The sequence below is a fragment of the Pelobates fuscus genome, chromosome 2 (genome assembly GCF_036172605.1).
Source record: "Pelobates fuscus isolate aPelFus1 chromosome 2, aPelFus1.pri, whole genome shotgun sequence".
Classification (NCBI taxonomy): Eukaryota; Metazoa; Chordata; class Amphibia; order Anura; family Pelobatidae; genus Pelobates; species Pelobates fuscus.
In genome coordinates, this window is record NC_086318.1 from 407,124,640 (window position 1) to 407,144,964 (window position 20,325).

The window sequence follows — 20,325 nt, forward strand, 5'->3', positions numbered from 1 at the left end:
TTTCATCGAGACCGATTTCCTTGAGTTTGAACACTAATCTTTTGTGTGGAACTGTATCAAATGCCTTGGCAAAATCCAAATAGATCACATCCACTGCAACACCCTGATCTATAATTCTACTTACTTCTTCGTAGAACGCAATCAAGTTAGTTTGACACGACCTGTGCTTCATAAAACCGTGCTGATTTTTGCTGATAACCATATTCTTCTCAAGGAATTCTTGAATATTATCCCTTAATAACCTTTCAAATATTTTACCAGCCACAGAAGTTAAGCTCACAGGTCTATAATTTCCAGGCAAGGATTTTGAACCCTTTTTGAATATAGGAACCACATCTGCCTTCCTCCAATCCTCCGGAACACTTCCTGAAAGAAAAGAATCTTGAAAGATTAAAAACAGAGGTTCGCTTATTTCTACACTTAGTTCCTTAAGTACACGTGGATGGATACCGTCAGGCCCTGGAGCTTTGTTTATATTAACTTTCTTTAGTTGCTGCAGCACATTGTCTTGAGTTAACCAATTACAATTATTCTTCAAGTTTTTAGTAGCAATCATTTGCACATCTATTGCCATGGGTTCTTCTTTAATATATACGGAGGAGAAATAGTTATTTAGAATTCCTGCCTTTTCTTGGTCTTCATTAACTAACACCCCCGTTTCAGTTTTAAGTGTACCTATACTTTCATTTTTGGGTTTTTTGGAATTTATGTACTTAAAAAATGCTTTGGGGTTTGTTTTGCTCTCTTTAGCTATCATTTTTTCATTTTGAAGTTTAGCAAGTTTAATTGCCTTTTTGCACGCATTATTTGCTTTCTTATATCTTTTATAAGATGCATCTGATTTGTCTGATTTAAATGCTTTAAATGCCCTTTTCTTATTTTTAATCTCTTGTTTTACTTCTCTACTAAGCCACATTGGTTTTAATTTGTTTCTTTTATACTTATTTCCCAATGGTACATACTGAGAAATGTACCTTTCTAATATTTGTTGGAAGATGATCCATTTATCCTCAGTGTTCTTTTCACTAAAGAGTTTATGCCAGTCAATATATTGTAAAGCTTCCCTTATCTTATTGAAATTGGCCTTTTTAAAATTATATGTTTTAGTATACCCCATGTGCTTTTGTTTTTTTGAGTTTATTTCAAAGGACACTATATTGTGATCACTATTTCCCAAGTGCTCACCTACTTGAATGTTGGTCAAAAGATCAACGTTGTTTGTTAACCCCTTAACACCGCAGCCAAATGTACAAGTTGTGAACGAAACAAAACGTAAACAAAACCTGGCATTTGCGCTATATGTCTGTCCAACCGTAATTCACCTCTTTCATATTAAATGCACCCCCCCTTATTATATATCATTTTATTCAGGGGAAACAGGGCTTTCATTTAATATCAAATATTTAGCTATGAAACATAATTTAATATGAAAAAAATGGGACAAAATAAGATTTTTTTTTATTTTTTTCGTTCTACATGACATTTTAACTGTCAATGTCATAATACTGTTTGCTTTTACTGCAATAAAATACACATATTTGTATTCAGCAAAGTCTCACGTGTAAAACAGTACCCCCTATGTACAGGTTTTATGGTGTTTTGGGAAGTTACAGGGTCAAATATAGCGTGTTACATTTGAAATTGAAATTCGCCAGATTGGTTACGTTGCCTTTGAGACTGTATAGTAGCCCAGGAAATAAATTTACACCCATAATTGCATACCATTTGCAATAGTAGACGACCCAAGGTATTGCAAATAAGCTATGTCCAGTCTTTTTTAGTAACCATTTGGTCACAAACACTGGCCAAAGTTAGCGTTCGTATTTGTTTGTGTGTGAAAAATGCAAAAAACGCCAATTTTGGCCAGTGTTTGTGACTAAGTGGCTACTAAAAAAGACTGGACATACCCCATTTGCAATACCTTTGGTTGTCTACTATTGCAAATGGTATGCCATCATAGGGGTAATTTTCATTCTTGGGCTACCATAGGGTCATAAAGGCAACGTAAGCAATCTGGCGAATTTTAATGTGAAAAAAATTAAACACAAGCCTTATATTTGACGCTGTAATTTTTGAAAATACCATAAAACCTGTACATGAGGGGTACTGTTGTACTCAGGAGACTTCGCTGAACACAAATATTTGTGTTTCAAAACAGTAAAAAGTATTGCAGCAATAATATCGTCCCTGTAAGTGCCGTTTGTGCGTGAAAAATGCAAAAAACGTCACTTTTACTGGCGATATCATGGTTGTAATACATTTTACTGTTTTGAAACACTAATATTTGTGTTCAGCGAAGTCTCCCGAGTAAAACAGTACCCCCCATGTACAGGTTTTATGGTGTCTTGGAAAGTTATAGGGTTAAATATAGTGCTAGCAAATTAAATTCCCTATACTTTCGGCATGGGTGGTCAGGCAGGTCCCGCTAATTGTAATTAATTAGGATACCTAATTATGTAAAATTATTACATAAATATATGTGTAGAATTAATATATGTATATATATACATATGTGTATATATACGTATATATATATATATATTTTTTTTAAATATTTTTATTTATATATAGGTATATATATATAGTGATATATACGTATATATTTATGTATATAGATATATATATTATTTCGTTCTACGTGTATTTTGATATAAATATATATATATTAATATCACAATACAGTTAGAACGAAATAAAACACATCTATATATTTTTTAATATTTTATTTTTAATTATTTATTTTATTTTATTTTTTTACGTATTTACATATTTATTTTTTTATATTATTTATAAATATATATATAACAATAATTATATACCGTATATACTCGAGTATAAGCCGACCCGAATATAAGCCGAGGCCCCTAATTTTATCCCAAAAAACTGGGAAAACGTATTGACTCGAGTATAAGACTAGGGTGGGAAATGCAGCAGCTACTGGTAAATTTCTAAATAAAATTAGATCCTAAAAAAAATATATTAATTGAATATTTATTTACAGTGTGTGTATAATGAATGCAGTGTGTGCGTATGTGTGTGTGTATGAGTGCAGTGTGTGTATGAGTGCAGTGTGTGTGTGCATGAATGCAGTGTGTGTGCATGAATGCAGTGTGTGTGTGTATGAATGCAGTGTGTGAATGCAGTGTGTGCAGGGCCGGTGCAAGGATATTTGCCGCCGTAGGCAAAAAACATTTTGCCGCCCCCTCCCCCCCCATATGTCCTGACTTCCCCTCCTCCTCCCTCAGTGGTCCTTACCTCCCCACCCCCGTGTTCCTTCACCCCCCCCCCAGTGGTCCTGACTCACCCCTCCCCTAGTGGTCCTTACCCTCCCCTCCCCTAGTGGTCCTTATCCCACCCCCTCCCTCTCATAGTGGTCCTTATCCCCCCCCCTCCCTCCCATAGTGGTCTTTATACCCCCCCTCCCTCCCATAGTGGTCCTTATCCCCCCTCTCCCTCCCATAGTGGTCCTTATCCCCCCCTCTCCCTCCCATAGTGGTCCTTATACCCCCCCTCCCTCCCATAGTGGTCCTTATCCCCCCCCTCCCTCCCATAGTGGTCCTTATACCCCCCTCCCTCCCATAGTGGTCCTTATCCCCCCCTCCCTCCAATAGTGGTCCTTATACCCCCCCTCCCTCCAATAGTGGTCCTTATCCCACCCCCTCCCTCCCATTGTGGTCCTTATCCCACCCCCTCCCTCCCATAGTGGTCCTTATCCCCCCCTCCCTCCCATAGTGGTCCTTATCCCCCCCCCTCCCATAGTGGTCCTTATCCCCCCCCCTCCCTCCCATAGTGGTCCTTATCCCCCCTCTCCCTCCCATAGTGGTCCTTATCCCCCCTCTCCCTCCCATAGTGGTCCTTATCCCCCCCTCTCCCTCCCATAGTGGTCCTTATACCCCCCCTCCCTCCCATAGTGGTCTTTATACCCCCCCTCCCTCCCATAGTGGTCCTTATCCCCCCTCTCCCTCCCATAGTGGTCCTTATCCCCCCCTCTCCCTCCCATAGTGGTCCTTATACCCCCCCTCCCTCCCATAGTGGTCCTTATCCCCCCCCTCCCTCCCATAGTGGTCCTTATCCCCCCCTCCCTCCAATAGTGGTCCTTATACCCCCCCTCCCTCCAATAGTGGTCCTTATCCCACCCCCTCCCTCCCATTGTGGTCCTTATCCCACCCCCTCCCTCCCATAGTGGTCCTTATCCCCCCCTCCCTCCCATAGTGGTCCTTATCCCCCCCCCTCCCTCCCATAGTGGTCCTTATCCCCCCCCTCCCTCCCATAGTGGTCCTTATCCCACCCCCTCCCTCCCATAGTGGTCCTTATACCCCCCCTCTCTCCCATAGTGGTCCTTATACCCCCCCTCCCTCCCATAGTTGTCCTTATACCTCTTTTTTTTGTTATTATAAATTTTTTATTATTTTTTTATTATATTTTTTTTTCGTCCCCCCTCCCTGCTTGATACATAGCAGGGAGGGGGGCTCCTTCCCTGGTGGTCCAGTGGCAGTTCAGTGAGGGGAGAGGGGGGCTGGCAGAGCTGTACTTACCTTTCCTGCAGCTCCTGTCAGCTCTCTCCTCCTCTGCGCGGTCTGTGCAGCTCCCTCTGTCAGCTCCCAGTGTAAGTCTCGCGAGAGCCGCGGCTCTCGCGAGATTTACACTGGGAGCTGACCGAGGTGCTGAACGGACGGCGCGGAGGAGGAGAGAGCTGACAGGAGCTGCAGGAGAGGTAAATACAGCTCTGCCAGCCCCCCTCTCCCCCCAGTCTGTATTATGGCAATGCAAATTGCCATAATACAGACTCTGACTCGAGTATAAGCCGAGTTGGGGTTTTTCAGCCCAAAAAACGGGCTGAAAAACTCGGCTTATACTCGAGTATATACGGTATATATTTAATCAGTATCAGTCTAGGGGTAATTTGATATTAATATATATATATAATTATATATATATTAATATTAAAATACACCTAGACGGTGTATGTGTGTGTATGTATATGTGTATATATATACTTAGATCATATATATATAATATATATATATGATCTAAGTATAAATTTTTTTTTTTTTACACTTTTAGCATTATTTAAATTTTATTTTCAGCCAGCAGGGGGACCAACTGTCATTACAGTTGGTCCCCCTGCTGGCAATGCAGCAGGCAGCTATCCCGGCCATGTGATTGTGAGGTCCTCGCAAGGACCTCACTCTCACATGACCGGGAGGCACCGGAGGAGGAAGATGTGCCGCGGGGGGCTCCCTGGGAGTCCCCCCAAACCGCGATCGCCGGCGTGGGACCGCCGGCGACCGGGTAAGTTACTAAAAACCGGAGGGCGTACTATTACGTCTGGCGGCGTTTAGAGACGCTTTTAAAAGGACGTAATAGTACGCCCTCCGGACTTAAGGGGTTAAAACCAGGTCCAGACAAGCGTCCATTCTAGTTGGTGCTTGTACAAGTTGTGACATGAAGTTGTCATTTAACAAGTTTAAAAACCTAATTCCCTTTGCTGAGCTACTAGTCCCTATGTCCCAATTTATGTCTGGGTAATTAAAATCTCCAATAATTAAAGTGTTACCAAGATTTGCAGCTTTCTCAATTTGTTCAAACAGCTGTTGTTCCTCGTCAATATTAACATTAGGTGGTTTATAACATATCCCAACCAATAGTTGGTTTCCCTTCTTTTCCCCCAAGCAGATATTTACCCATAAAGCTTCCACATTTTCCTCATCGCATTCAATTTGCTTAAGAGTTGGCTTTAAATCATGGTTGACATACAAACATACCCCACCACCCTTCTTGTTTTTCCTATCCTTCCTAAATAATGTGTACCCATTTAAGTTAACTGCCCAGTCATGTGTCTCATCCCACCATGTTTCAGTTATGCCTATTATATCATATTGTTTAGTGTATGCTAATGCCTCTAGTTCCCCCATTTTGTTATTTAGGCTCCTTGCATTAGTAAGCATACATTTAATATCATGCGTCTCTTGGTTATTTTGTGAATTACCAACATTACATAGCTTCTCTGTTCTGAGCTTGCCCCTCCCCCCGTTTCCACCCTCCTTATACTGTTCTAAAGCCCATCTCCTTTCTGTCCTATCTCCATTTTGTAGATTGCTATGACCCTCCCCCCCTACTACTAGTTTAAAATCTCCTCCAACCTTCTAGCCATCCTATCCCCCAGCACTGCAGACCCCCTTCCGTTTAGGTGCAATCCATCACTACTATATAGGTTGTACCCAATCGCAAAGTCGGCCCAGTGCTCTAAAAACCCAAAACCCTCCTTCCTGCACCAAGACTTCAGCCACGCATTAACCTCTCTAATCTCCCGCTGCCTTTCCACTGTAGCACGTGGCACAGGTAATATCTCAGAGAATACCACCTTGGAGGTCCTTTTCTTGAGTTTGCTACCTAATTCCCTGAAATCATTCTTTAGGACCTTCCATCTTCCTCTTACTTTGTCATTGGTACCAACATGGACCATGACCGCTGGGTCATCCCCAGCCCCTCCCAATAATCCATCCACTCTGTCAGCAACATGCCGGACCCGAGCACCCGGGAGACAGCAAACTGTCCGGTTGAGCCGATCAGAGTGGCAGATTGCCCTATCTGCTCTCCTAATGATAGAGTCCCCTACCACCACAACCTGTCTTGCCTTCCTTACATTTTGATCCCCACCCGTACTAGAGGGGCTGTCACCTCGGCTGTTAGAAGTTACAGCTTCCTCTAATACAGCTACTCCTGAGCTGATGCTCCCAACATCTTCCCTCAAACAGGCAAATCTGCTAGGTTGCACCAAATCAGGACTAGCTAGCCCTTTCCTCTTCCCTCCCCCCCTGCTTCCTCGCCCCACTGTCACCCAGCTACATGCCTGTTCCCCATCTGTCATATCTCCTCCCTCTCCACTACCTGTCCCCACTAAACTCTGCTCAGTCAGCAGCAGACTCCTCTCAAGATTGTCGATCTCCCTCAAAGTTGCGATTTGCTTCTCAAGATCTCCAATCTGAGCTTCCAGAGAAGCCACTCGCACACAACCATCACAGAGGTATGGACCATGGACGGGTACATCCAGGCATCCATACATGCAACAAGATGTGCATTGAGTTAAACTAACAATCTTGCTAACACTCATTTCCCCAGATACAGATAAAAAAATAAATAAATAAGTAAAAAAAAAAAAAATCTATATATATATATAAATAAAAAAAAATTAAAAATTACCTTGATAGTTTAAACCCCTAGTTACTTCCAACTCCTACTTGAAAGAGTCTGCTTCCAAATAATGTGAGCAAGCTCAGTGAGTTAGGGGTGTGCCTTTATAGGGATACAAATCCCACACAGGTGCAATTAATAAACACTCCCCCCAATCAATCAAGCAGCAGCAGCACAAAGGAGGGGGAAAAACCAGAACACCAGGAAAAAAAAAACAAAAAACTTTTTTTTTTTAAACTTTACAGACTGAACCAATTAAACAAAAATAAAATACAAACCACTCTCCACAGTATACAAGCAACTCCTGGTTTTCTAACTCCTACTTGAAAGAGTCTACTTAGTAGAGTCTGCTTCCAAATAATGTTATGGCTTACTTAGCTGATTAGAGTGGGACACTGTGAGCCTAGAATATTGCACCTTTTCACAATATTCTAATTTACTGAGATTGTGGATTTGGGGTTTTCATGAGCTGTAAGCCATAATCATCGTTATGACAAATCACGGCTTGAACGATCTAGCTTTGCATGCAATGCGTCTGTCTCATATATTAGTTTCCCCTTTTACGTTGCATTACTGAAATAAATGAACTTTTGCACGATATTCTAATATCACCTGTATGATGCTGTAGCCATGGTGCACACATTAAAAAGAATCTTTATGTCTTGTTTCTGTTGTGTATCTTTAGGCTGATTAATGTCTTTAGCGTTTGCTGTTCCTCTAACATTATCTATCATGTGACAGAGAAGAATTAGCAGATGATGCCAGCTGTAGTTCACATAGGGGGCAGGAGTATTATCTGCGTGCTGCCAGTGATGTAAAGGTGGCCGGGTGCCACAACTGGTGTGCCGGGATGTGATTTCACTGTGTGTGTGTTTTTATTCACTTACTAATCACTTGAGATGCTCCCGTGATTTACAGATAGATACTCTTCATTAACATTAATAAATCCTTCCGTTTTACCTGTCACTATGTCATTTTTGACGCATAAATTATTCGTGTAGCTTTCTGACCTATAGCCCAGCTGGTCAATTTAATGAATATGTGTGTCTATATAAAACCCAATCTAAAAATAGAAATGAAACACTAGTTATGTAAAGGGATAATAGTTACATAAAGGGGGTTACAAGAATTATAGGGTCTCTTTTATATAATTGAATGCACTCTTTACAGGGCGAGGACATTAAATGGGGGAGACCTTAATTACACTAGTTAAAGGGACACTCCAGATGTCAACACAAAGTTTATGCATTTTTTTAGCTTTTTTATTTTATTTTTTAAATTCTTTATTTTGTTGTGCAAAAGATTAACAATCAGGCTTGCAATGCCACAACAGCAGACAGAAACATTGAGACAGTATATCATGGCATGTAGTCGAAATGTTTTTTTTTTTTTTTTAAAGTTAAACACAGATTAAATCAAGATGTGTATGCAAAAGGGAAAATGGAGACATGCGTTGTAGACTGACACTGGGGTATATATAATAGGGTAACATGCTAAATCTTAATCTATTCAGTAGCTTAGTATTAACTGGGTACTGCCTTCGTTTAAGGACACAGGGAAAGGACAGACTTAGCTGCACTAGGGACTTATAGCTGCATAGAATTATTTCAGCCAATTCCACTAAGTGGTCGCCTTCCTTCCCTGTATGCTCAGTGTCCTCTTTCTCTCTCAGGAAGGTCAATATGCCAGGCTGGACTTCAGGCCTGCGGGCTACAGGGGAGACTGTTCCTCTGCTTTCTTCCCACCTGAGCCCCTTTTCCCATTGCTTTCCCGAGGGTTCTCAGTCACCGTTTGGTCAAGGCATAGGTCCGGGGTCGCTCCAGGTGCTTGGAAGACTTCCAGGCGCTTGGGTGGCTGGGTTGCTGTGTCATCTCTTGGGCCCTCAGCTCAGGGCATGTTTGATGTTTCAGCGGTAGTGTGATGGGGGTGATAGATATGTTAGAGATGCGCCCCCAGAACTCATGGCAGAGTGGGTCGAATTTGGCCTCAAAGCCTTTCCTCCATCTCAGGATGTCAGCGTCTTTCTGGGCTTGTAGCGTCCATGGGTCGGCGGTCATTTTGGGCTCACCATGCGATATCCAGCCCAGCGGGAGAGTTGGAGGATGCAGAGAGGTGGGATTCTCTAGCGGGGACCGGGATATCCCTGTTCCAGAGGGGAGATTGCGGGGCACCAGGGCTGCTGCTGAGCAATGCGCACCCGGCACCGGGAGATCAGCCACCTCCCCTGACTGCCAATCCATCACCCCCTCCAGGCCTCATGACCAGACGGCGCGATGGTGCGGCTGTGCAGTGTGTATCTCGAATTGCTGGAGCTCATGTTCAGTGTTGCTGTAGGTTGGTGTTCAGGCAAGGCTAATTGTAGCTCGTTATCAGGCACAAGCTGAAACACGTCTGGCAATCTTGGTTGCCAGGCCCTGGCCCCTGGCCGTATAGCCCACTTCAGGAATGGGACAGACAAGGCTGCTGTTCTGACTGCCCTTAGGGTTACCAAACTATATAAATTATGTACGCTTACACATATAAACTATGGTCCGTCTACTTTAACAAATATTTATTCAGAGACAAAACAACAACATACAAATAATGACACACAATCTGACTAACTAAACCAACAACAAGAACAACCACACTCAAACTAACAATAACAACTAAAGCTTATAAAGTCATCAGATCCCATTCTGTTCACCATGATAATAATTGTCTACCGTGTCTGCTCACATGTCTACTCAGTAGCACAGCCAAGAAGGAACAGGGAGGACTGGAGATAGGGGGAAGTTATTATCTCTTTTTTGACTTGTGAAGGTATTGAATTACCACCATATCAAAGGGTAAAGCCTATCCTGCTGTAAGAAAGGCATACATGACCTTAGTCACTTGACTCCTGGTCACTATATTAGTCTGATGACAAAATTTCATCCCCTTACCCCTTTGAAAATATGCAACTCACCTTTTATGCCGACCTTTCTGGAGGCACGCTGGACTGGTGGAGGTCTTTCAGACCACTTACCTCACTCCTGCAAAAGCATGACATCCTATATCAGTGGTGCTTCTCCTGCACGCTCATTGTCACACAGGGGAATACTAAGCATACTATACAAGACCCCCAGAAATCCACTGCATTATTGTGGACTCTAGGTTTCCCAACGGCTCCCCACACCCACCAGCAGGAGCAGACAGTGACATTGCAATCTTCAAGATAAAGGGATCTGACTAGGTTCCTTTCGTTCCACGGCAGTCCATGCCAGACCCATATGCTGCGGTCCCTACCTGACTCCTCAGGGGAACAGAACTCCCCATGCAATCGAGGAACTCCCAAGCTCTACATACGCCCTGTATATTTTGTTAATGTTCCTACAAAGTTAGCAATTTGTTTACTATGGGTCACGGCGCATCGTTGCTAAGGGGAATGCCGCCAGTATCTTACCTTTCAGACAGACGCCCACTGGGTCCACTCATGCCTGAGTGCGGTCTGGAACGGCGGGCACATCTTGGTCCGGCAGCATTCCCGCTTGGTTATGGGAACGCCGCCTATCACTCACCCCTGGTGATGGCTCCTCCTACTCTCACAGCGGCCGGGTCTGTACACATTAGAGACGCCGGCTGCTGCAGCTTTGATAGATTTAAGGTTTTTTTAGTTAACTTACAGTGCCATATTATTATTGATCTGTCGGGTGTGCCACACATACATGCCCACGAACACATGCTTCCCTGCAGCCAATCAGAGAGCACCTTAGACTATTTAAACCTGTTTTGTCCATTTCTCTGTGCCCTGTCGTGGTTTCCATTGTGGTTATCCGAGCGTGTTCCTGGTATTGATTCTAGTGTATTTGACCTTGGCTTCCCTTCTGACTATCCGATTTCTGTATTCCTTGACCTCTGGTTTGGCTCCTGACTATTCTGAATTCTCCATTACTTGTCTCGTGGCTTGTTCATTGTTTCCTTGATTTCTGCGTTCTTGTCTTTATCCTGTCTTGTGTTTTTTTCCTTTATACGTTAAATCCGGCCATTCTAAGGCCCGGTAATACATCTTAGGATTTTCCTTTATATCTACCTAAGTTCTGCGTGTTGGGCATCAGCTATTCCTGACACTATGTTAGGGGTAGCATACTAATTGCCTAACTAATTAATAAACCGGCTAATATCAGAAGCAAGTCGTCCACCCCCCACCCCCCCCCCCCCACCCCCAGCCTCATGCCAATTTAGTTATACAGTGGAACACTGCCCTAAGAGGACACAGGCTGCAACTCTATGGCAAGCTAACTTAACAGCTAAGTTTTTCGACTTAACTTACTTTATTTTAATTTATTTTATGTTATTTTCGATGTGCTAACAGATAGATAGGCCCCCCTGCATACTCTACTAAGCTAGAACCTAACCTATGCTTCTTACGTACCAAAGTAACTAAAACTAACTAGGGACAGCATGTACTTCTACGATTATGCACCCTAGGTTACGTACCTGTCACATAATGAACATATCACATACAATGTCAAACTCCCATAGATCAGCTTGTACTGAAGCCAGTCGGCTTAGCACGAAACATCTGATGTTCATGTTTTTCTACCGTTTGACGTAATCTAGCTACACTAGTATATTATTACCTTAAAAAAAAGTTTCTCTGTGCTGAGGTATAACCATTGTTGATAAACCATTGTGTGCTGTTGTGGCACTTCATGTATACTTGTAACTATCTTACACATGAAAAATAAAGAATTATAATGCTTCCCCATGAGAAGTATTTTATTTGGTGAGTGCAGCATTTGATTGGTGTACCCACAGAAATTGCCTTACATGCCTTATTTATGGCACAGGAAGGGAGATTGTCGTCAATGGTAGAAGGGAGAAAAAGGTATGTAGACTTTATTGTTAGGTTTATTGAGCGTTTCTGACCTGTACAGGGGTTACGGAACTCCCCAAACTTAAAAACAAATATATGTATTTTTAAACATTGGAGTGTTCCTTTAAAAGTAATTCAGTGTTGCTGTCTTTAATGGACTCTGCCATATGAAAATGTCCAATTTTGTACATTGTGCTGGTGAAATGGTAGGCATCTGTACATATCTCTATGATTTGTTTCAATATTGATACCTTGCAGAGTGAGTGCATTGCCGTTTATGGGCTCATTTACATTGTTGCTGCAATCTGTTGCCATTAAGTCTGTAAGTCAGAAAACTGCAGTCAGAATCATTTGTGCTCCAACATTTAAATATTTCAAACATATTAAAGATAAACATAATGATTTCCACTAATGTGGCTGCAGATTATAATTTTGTTTATTTCTGATGTATGAATATGAATGTGTGTGGAGCTTAGTTTCCATGATGGACCTATTCGTGGTGGTGTTGCCCCAAATTACAACCCTTGTAGAGTGTAGTTTCTGGATTGAACTGTTTTACCAACCAATTCTTGGTCATGGTCAATGGCACACTATAGGCAGGCAGATCACTTTAGCTCTTTGAAGTGGTCTGGGTGCATAGTTCCAGGTCCCTTAACCCTACAAAGGTAATTATTGCAGTTTTTAATAAACTGCAATAATTCCCTTTTGAGGGTCAATTCCACCTCTAGAGGGACTTCCGGGTCGTGCTATACATGAGGACATCCAGCATCATATAAAACCCCATAGGAAAGCATTATACATGCTTTCCGATGGGTAAAATACTAATGTGAGCAAGGCCATTACCGCGCAGAGATCAGCAGAGGCAGAGCCCAAACCAGTGCTAAGGGATATCAGTGCTGGACTCGGGTAAGTGTCAGAAGAGTTTTTTAACCCCTTCTGCACAATGGGGAGAGGGCCTTGATGGAGCAGCTTTGTTTTCTTGGCATTATAGTTTCCCTTTAAAATAGCCTTAATTCATGTCTCTTATCAACACATTTAAAAAGACATATCCAATTATTAATCCACCTATTATTAGTCCTCATGAAATGAAAAGGCATAGTAGTCTGCAACCTCTTTATAAACCTTCTTCTTTTGTAAAACTGACTAGTGTACAAATTATTTGAATGTCTGTTTGTTTTACATTTGCTCCAGTTAGGTCGAATGGTTATTTGGGTCCGGAGGATACGGGGTGCAAGGGAGGTGAGTTTTACTTACCCCCAGCTGTGAGATCCTCCATAGACCTACCCTAAATCTCCCAGCCATCAATTTTGACGGCTGCTAGTATGGGACAAAAGTTGACAGATGAGCTCCTCCGTTTGTCAACTCCAGCCTTTGCCAAAAGACATAATAGTCCCTACTTGGTCTTACGGTATCTCTGTATTAGATTTGAATTTTAATTAATTTCTAAATCAGTCTTAATCAGTATTTCATAAAGATTATATCTTCATGAAATAATAAAAAATGATAGATCCACTTTAATACTATTCTTCATAAAATAAGACTACTATAATCCAATGTAAATTCTGTTTACTTCTACCTCTCCTCTTGTACCTACCCTTTCAAAAACACAGTAAAAACAAAAAACATGTGCGTCTACTCTTGAGGAACAAACACAAGTTGCATCTACATTCCACATAGTGTGGGGTGACCAGATGTGCCCTTTAACTGGGACACTCATAGTAAATGTACTCTTCAGACAAGCAATAAAATGTAACTTACCCTGAATGATGCATTTTCAGTAGAATGTAGAATGTCAATGTAACTATAATAGAACTAGAATTCTGTTTGGAGAGCCCATTGCTTCCTTTATCAGTGACTCAGAAAAACGCCGAACATGGGACTCTAAGGGTACATACAAACCAAGCCTTTATTTGATCAGATTCTGTTGTTTTAGATTTCCTTTTATTCCCATAAACATCCTTGTTAAAATCGGCTATGTGCTCACTTAGTTTAGCTCAATACATCGAATAACCATTAAGCTATAAAGTGGATCTTTGTTAAATTTGACTTAGCCTTTTTCAGATGACAGAATCTTTATATATAACTCTGTCCGTCCTCTTCCTTGCCTTTTTACTGAGCAGAACGGCATATAATGTACTTATAAGGAAGTTTATAAACCGACATGCCCTCATGCGTAAGATTTTGATTGTGCCATTTGCTCTTGGACCGTTCCCAAGAATTATATTTTTTTTATGTAGAGCAACAATCTATCTACATGACACAGTGACCTGTATATTTAAAAGTCAGAGAATTATGATGTAATGAATTATAAAATACTTATCAAAGTAACAGCTGCTAACCACACTAACAACGATTAATATTACAGCATGATTTATATGGTAAATAATCTATGTTTAGAATTATCAACATTATTAAAGGCTAATGAGAAAAACTTTGGCACTTGAAGTTTTTTTTTTCAATTACATTTTCCAAGATCCTTGGCCAGCCCAACTGTCTCAAGGCTTCATGTGAAATGTAGTTTTCAAACATTTTGGGTTCCAAATTTAGCATTGCTGGTATTGGATATATGTATACTAACTAAGGCAATAAGTAAGACATTTAACTAGTCGCAGACATAGGCAACCTTCGGCACTCCAGATGTTTTGGACTACACCTCCCATGATGCTTTTTACAGCATTATGGGTGTAAGAGCGTTTTGGGGGATGTAGTCCACAACATCTGGAGTGCCGAAGGTTGCCTATCCTTGATAGTGGATCCATTCTAACTTAGTAAGGCAGCTCTGATTAGTTCATTTTTACGGTAGATGATTTATAAAAACTTTGATGTTATTTGATGTTCTGTAAACTCAAAAAAAACTTGGTAAGCTGTAGGAATGCTCAGTCTACTTCAATAGTATTACATTGTGCCTCATTGTCAGTTTAACCTTTGAATTACAATTATGTAATGTATTTATTATGTATTGGCTTTTATACGTTAAAAGTGTTTCTTTTCATGTTTGGAGCATGTCATTTTTATTGTTTTATTCTGATTGTTGATTGACTATGATGATTCCTATTGCACCTTCTTGTACTATTCCTACTCACCATTCCTATTGCATTGCTTATGTGTCAGGATTACTGTTGATCCAGCACGCAGAATTGTATCACATCTAGGACTAAGGATAATGTCTAATTGGCCCTTAGAATGGCCGGACTTAAAAGGACACTATAGTCACCAGAACATTAAAATTAATGGGGACATTAAAAAGCCTGCATAGACAGGCAGTAAATGTAAAAGGGTCACTCCAGGCAGCCCTTTTTACTCACCTGGTTCCAGCGCCGGGAGCCTCGTGAAGCCGCGCCCCCTATATCGTCAAAATGACAAAATAGGCGGGCGCGAGCAGGGAGCAATCAGACGCTTCCATTCGGAAGCGTCGTTGTTCCCTTGTGCACATGCGCGGCTTCGCCGTACATGCGCACATACTTCATAGGGCGGCATTCATGCCGCCCTATGAAGTCCTGAGCGCACTACCGCGCATGCGCACGGTGTGCACGGCTGCGAGCTAAGCTGACTGACAGCTCAGCTCGTGGTCTTTGCCCGCCCCCTCTCCTCTGCTGACAGGCAGGAGAGACAAGGCGCGCACACAGTGCCTTCTTTCTCCTGCACACGTCAGACGTATTTTAATACGTCTGACGTGTACATGGCCTTTTTAGAGCCATACATGATAGGAAGTCCCTCTGGTGGCCGTCTGAGTGACGGCCACTGGAGGTGTTCCTATCAATCAATGTAAACACTGTATTTTCTCTTAAAATACAGTGTTTACATTAGATTGCCTGCAGAGAGCTATAGATCTCACCTGAACAACTACATTAAGCTGTAGTTGTTCAGGTGACTATAGTGTCCCTTTAATGTACCAGAGAATAGTCAAAATACTTGCCGTGGTCAGGGACACAGAACGAGGAACATCCATAAGGAAAAGCCAAAAGTCAAGGGTACCAGAAATCAGGGAAGTCTGAACGAAGTGAAAGTCAAAAATCAGATATACACGATCAGGAACACACTCTCGGATAACCATCAAAGGGAAACCATGACAGGGCACTGACAGAAAGGTAATTTGGGTTTAAATACCTCTCCTTTGGCTGTAATTGGCTGTCTCCAACCTCTGACCCTAAAACGTGCGTGCGCGTCTATGACGTGACGTAACACGCACGTTGCGCCATCTTTGGTGTGGACGAAGGTAAGTTTACTACAAAAATCCAAACAGCAGCGGTCGGCGCTCTTAAGAGAGTTGCACCCGCTGGGGACCAGACCGGAAGGACATCAGGCAGTGGTCTGCCATGAGCAGGCTAAGTATGAATTGTTTCTGTCGGCATGGCTGCTTAATTTATGTGCAACCACGCCGGCAGAATCACCAGGAGCCGTGACATTATGTTGCTTTAAAGGACCACTATAGTCGTCTGGACTTCAGCTCTATGAAGTGGTCTGGGTGCCAGGTCCCTCTAGTGTTAACCCTGCTGCTGAAAACATAGCAGTTTCGGAGAAACTTCTATGTTTCACTGAGGGTTAATCCAGCCCCAGTATGGCATTGAAGGCTAACTTGAGGTTCTGGCCTTCACATTTTGTGAGGGGGGGGGGGGGGGACTTGCATCGTTAACCTATTGTTTCTTACAAAGTGTTTCTGTAAGAAACAGAAAGCTATCTATACCTTTATAGTATTGTCTACTGGGTCTGTTTATTTGTTGATTGTATTAACACAAGATGCTAATTCCCTTTATGGCATGCTTACTAGCGAGTACATGGCTTTTATTTATTTTTATCTAAATACAAAATGTGAAACTGTTTAATGAATATAAATAAAGCATGCAGGAGATTTCCTTACTGTACTTATTATTGCTAATCTCCTTTCAATGGTAAATGACAATTATTGGTGACATTATTTTTGTGTTTGTCCATAGGTTCCCAAAGGGCATCTTCCCTCACAGCGTCTCGTCTGGAACAAGCCATGTCTGAAATCACCATGCACAGCTGTGCACAGAGGCAGGGGTCACTTCAGCAGTGGGTAACGCTGGAACAGATCTGGCTATATGCTGGTAAGTGTCTAGAAGAGTAATCAGTATACTGGTCATTGCTGGTATGTATTGAGATACATTTTCCATGGTGGCGAATAAAGTGTCATGCAAAAATGTAGTTCTAAATAATCAAGTACCCTGGTAGCACTGCTTTATGAAGATAGGTGAGACATAGCCTGCCTGACTCTCTCCATAGCTTGATCTGACCCTCCCCCCTGTATGTGTCAGCCATATGTAACTTTACTTAAATAAAGGCTATTTCCCCCCTTTTTCTGCTAATTTAGATTTTTTTTTACCTCCTTCTTTGAAATAATCTGGCAACTCAATTAAATTTCAAGTTTAACCCCTTAAGGACCAAACTTCTGGAATAAAAGGGAATCATGACATGTCACACATGTCATGTGTCCTTAAGGGGTTAAAGAGATAGAAGCTAGGGTTTAATTCCAGGGGTTTGACACTTCGCATTCTAAAAAACACATTGATTTTGCATCTCTTTTAAAAAGCGGGGTGATTACAGGACTCATAATTATTATATTGATCCGTTACAATAAAATGTAATCTTCCATTTCTCCTGTATAAAAAATAACCTTCTGAACATCAACAGGCTTAAGGCTAGTGCAGGGATTGGGAAATTAGGCGAGGTTTACCAAGTCCAACGCGTTTCATACTCTCAAGTCCACCCCTCTACTCAGCCATTGTTTGGTCTGTTGAGTGATTTCTATATAACTTTTTATCACATAGAAGCCAAAGGCACTAGTAGCATGTGCAGAATTTAACGGATACAGACATTATATTACTTTTTACACTTACAACAAATTGTGATAATAAAATGCACATTTTTTATCAAGCAATATGTTCTGTCACAGGAGGCATTTCAGATAGATTCAAAATACCTGCGCTAACTGTGCCTGCAGCATAAATTCTAAAGCTGACAGAATGTTGATTTAGAATCTGTCCTACTTAGGTTCCAATCTCGTTTTATACTTATGGGAAAATAAAGATTTTTGCGATGACATCTATAATTGAAGCAAATAAGAAATTTAATGGCAGACAATATTGAAAAAAAATTAAAAGTGGCTTTATTTTATTTTGTTTCTAAACATTATACTGAAGACATTTTTTTGTGTGTGTTTAAATTCGAATGTACAATAACACTGCGATGAATTTTCTGTGACATAGAGATGGGTTGTCTGTAATCTGGTAATTCACAGCCTCATCATTAAATATTGTGTTTTCTTTGTAACACAATCCAGTGCATAACTGTCGTCTTTTAGTGTTTTTTGGCTGCACGTCTTGCATAGGATTATGGGACTTGTGGTGCTTGAACAGCTGGAGTGCCTCAGGCATGTAGGATTTCTTACAATAAAATAGTAATCGTGGAGCATTAACTATGGAACTGCAACCTTAAAGGGACACTATAGTCACCAGAACAACTACAGCTTATTGAATTTGTTCTGGTGAGTAGAATCATTACCTTCAGGCTTTTTGCTGTAAACACGGTCTTTTCAGAGAAAATGCAGTGTTCACATTACAGCCTAGTGATAACGTCTCTGGCCACTCCTTAGATGGCTGCTAGAGGTGCTTCCTGGCTCATGGCTGACTAAAATGCATCCAAACATTCAGTGTCACCTCCCTCTGCATGCAGGCACCGAACTTTAATTGATGCAATTAATCTCTATGAGGAGATGCTGATTGGCCAGGGCTGTGTTTGAATCATGCTGGCTCTGCCCCTGATCTGCCTCCTTGTCAGTCTCAGCCAATCCTATGGGGAAGCACTGTGATTGGATAAGGCCACCACTTCTAAATATGTCAGCAGACAGCTTGCTATTCTGAGGCAAACAGCATGCAGAGTCACAGCTTTAGGCTTGAATACAGTAAGATTGTGCTATATTTATGGAGGCATGAGGGGCCCAGGGGGGCTAGATGGTGGTTTTAACACTATAGGGTCCAGAATACATGTTTGTGTTCCTGACCCTATAGTGATCCTTTAACATAAAAAACTGCTTTAAAATGAATTACATTTTGATTACTGCAACTGACGCAGCTTTATTTAATATAATAAATACCCTATCTGTAAGCACAGCAGACACGTAAAACACTTTTCTTGGCACAGACACAATTTAAGTGCGTTTGATAGATTTAATATTCATGCTGTATTTTTTCCCTGAGCAAATCTCTTTATTTAGTTTAAAATGCTGCATTCCGCCGTATAAATTCACCCCTTCTGCAATGCCTCCCCTTTTAACAAAATGTCTAACCGAGGTGGCTCATACAGGAGGCATCGAAACTCTAGAAAAAAATCAAACTTAAAATGATGACGTAGGGAAATAAAATGTGTATAAAGTGATCAGATGTACAAAATGAAACAGGTACGTATATGTCTGCTCTATATGGGGCTATACTGATTCTCCTCGCAATACATGCTCCCCTCCCCCCTCTTTCGTTCTTCTGTTGTTTCCTTTTCCCTTCTCTCCTCCCTCCCCCCCAACTTAGGGTTTAATACAGTAAATCAGTGCACCTATTTTGTTTATTACTTCCACATTGTTATGTAAAATCACATGCGTATGTAATCATGGGTATGAGTTGAGCAAAAGGGTTTACGCTCACTCACCCTCATTGTTTTACTTAACAAATATATTGCATTGTGAGATTTCTGTAACGTGCACCTAACAAATTCTATAAATAAAAAAATTAAAATGAGAAGAGTGGATATTTTGACCCCCTCCGATTTCTTTTTAAGGCCTTGCCTGCAACGTACGAGTTTTGAGGACCAATTCATTAAACTATGTTACGGAGTTGAATAGAATCCAGGGAGAAATGGCAAAAGAAATAAGATATCATGAAGATTTAGGATGTAACATTAAAGTAACATTTTATTTTCAGTTACATAGTTTGTATATATTAGTTAAATTAGTTAACAGTCTATTTTTTCCTTGCTACTGCATAAAAGAATAACACAAGGGCATAATTGTAGATTAGAAGTAGTTCTCCAAGTGTCTTTTTTTGTAAATTCAATTAAATTGTGTATAACAGTGCCACGTGAGGCTGTGTAGGCCTGTTTAAGTACATGATCTTTTTTTGATCACAATGATCTAAGCCAGGCTTCCCCAAACTCCGGCCCTCCAGATGTTGCTGAACTGCAACTCCCATGATTCTATGAATGAAATAGATAGGCTGAGAATCATGGGAGTTGTAGTTCAGCAACATCTGGAGGGCCGGAGTTTGGGGAATCCTGACTTAGATCAC

At 41.4% G+C, this 20,325-nt stretch overlaps 1 protein-coding gene across 1 annotated transcript in view; it reads left to right on the forward strand.

The window, feature by feature from the left end:
• The window catches only part of TTC7A (tetratricopeptide repeat domain 7A), a 324,338-nt gene that overhangs the window by 208,239 nt on the left and 95,774 nt on the right, over positions 1-20,325 (forward strand). The window contains exon 18 of the mRNA XM_063443923.1: positions 16,966-17,100. Within this exon, the coding sequence (XP_063299993.1) occupies positions 16,966-17,100 (135 nt within the window). The remainder of the gene's footprint in view (positions 1-16,965; positions 17,101-20,325) is intronic.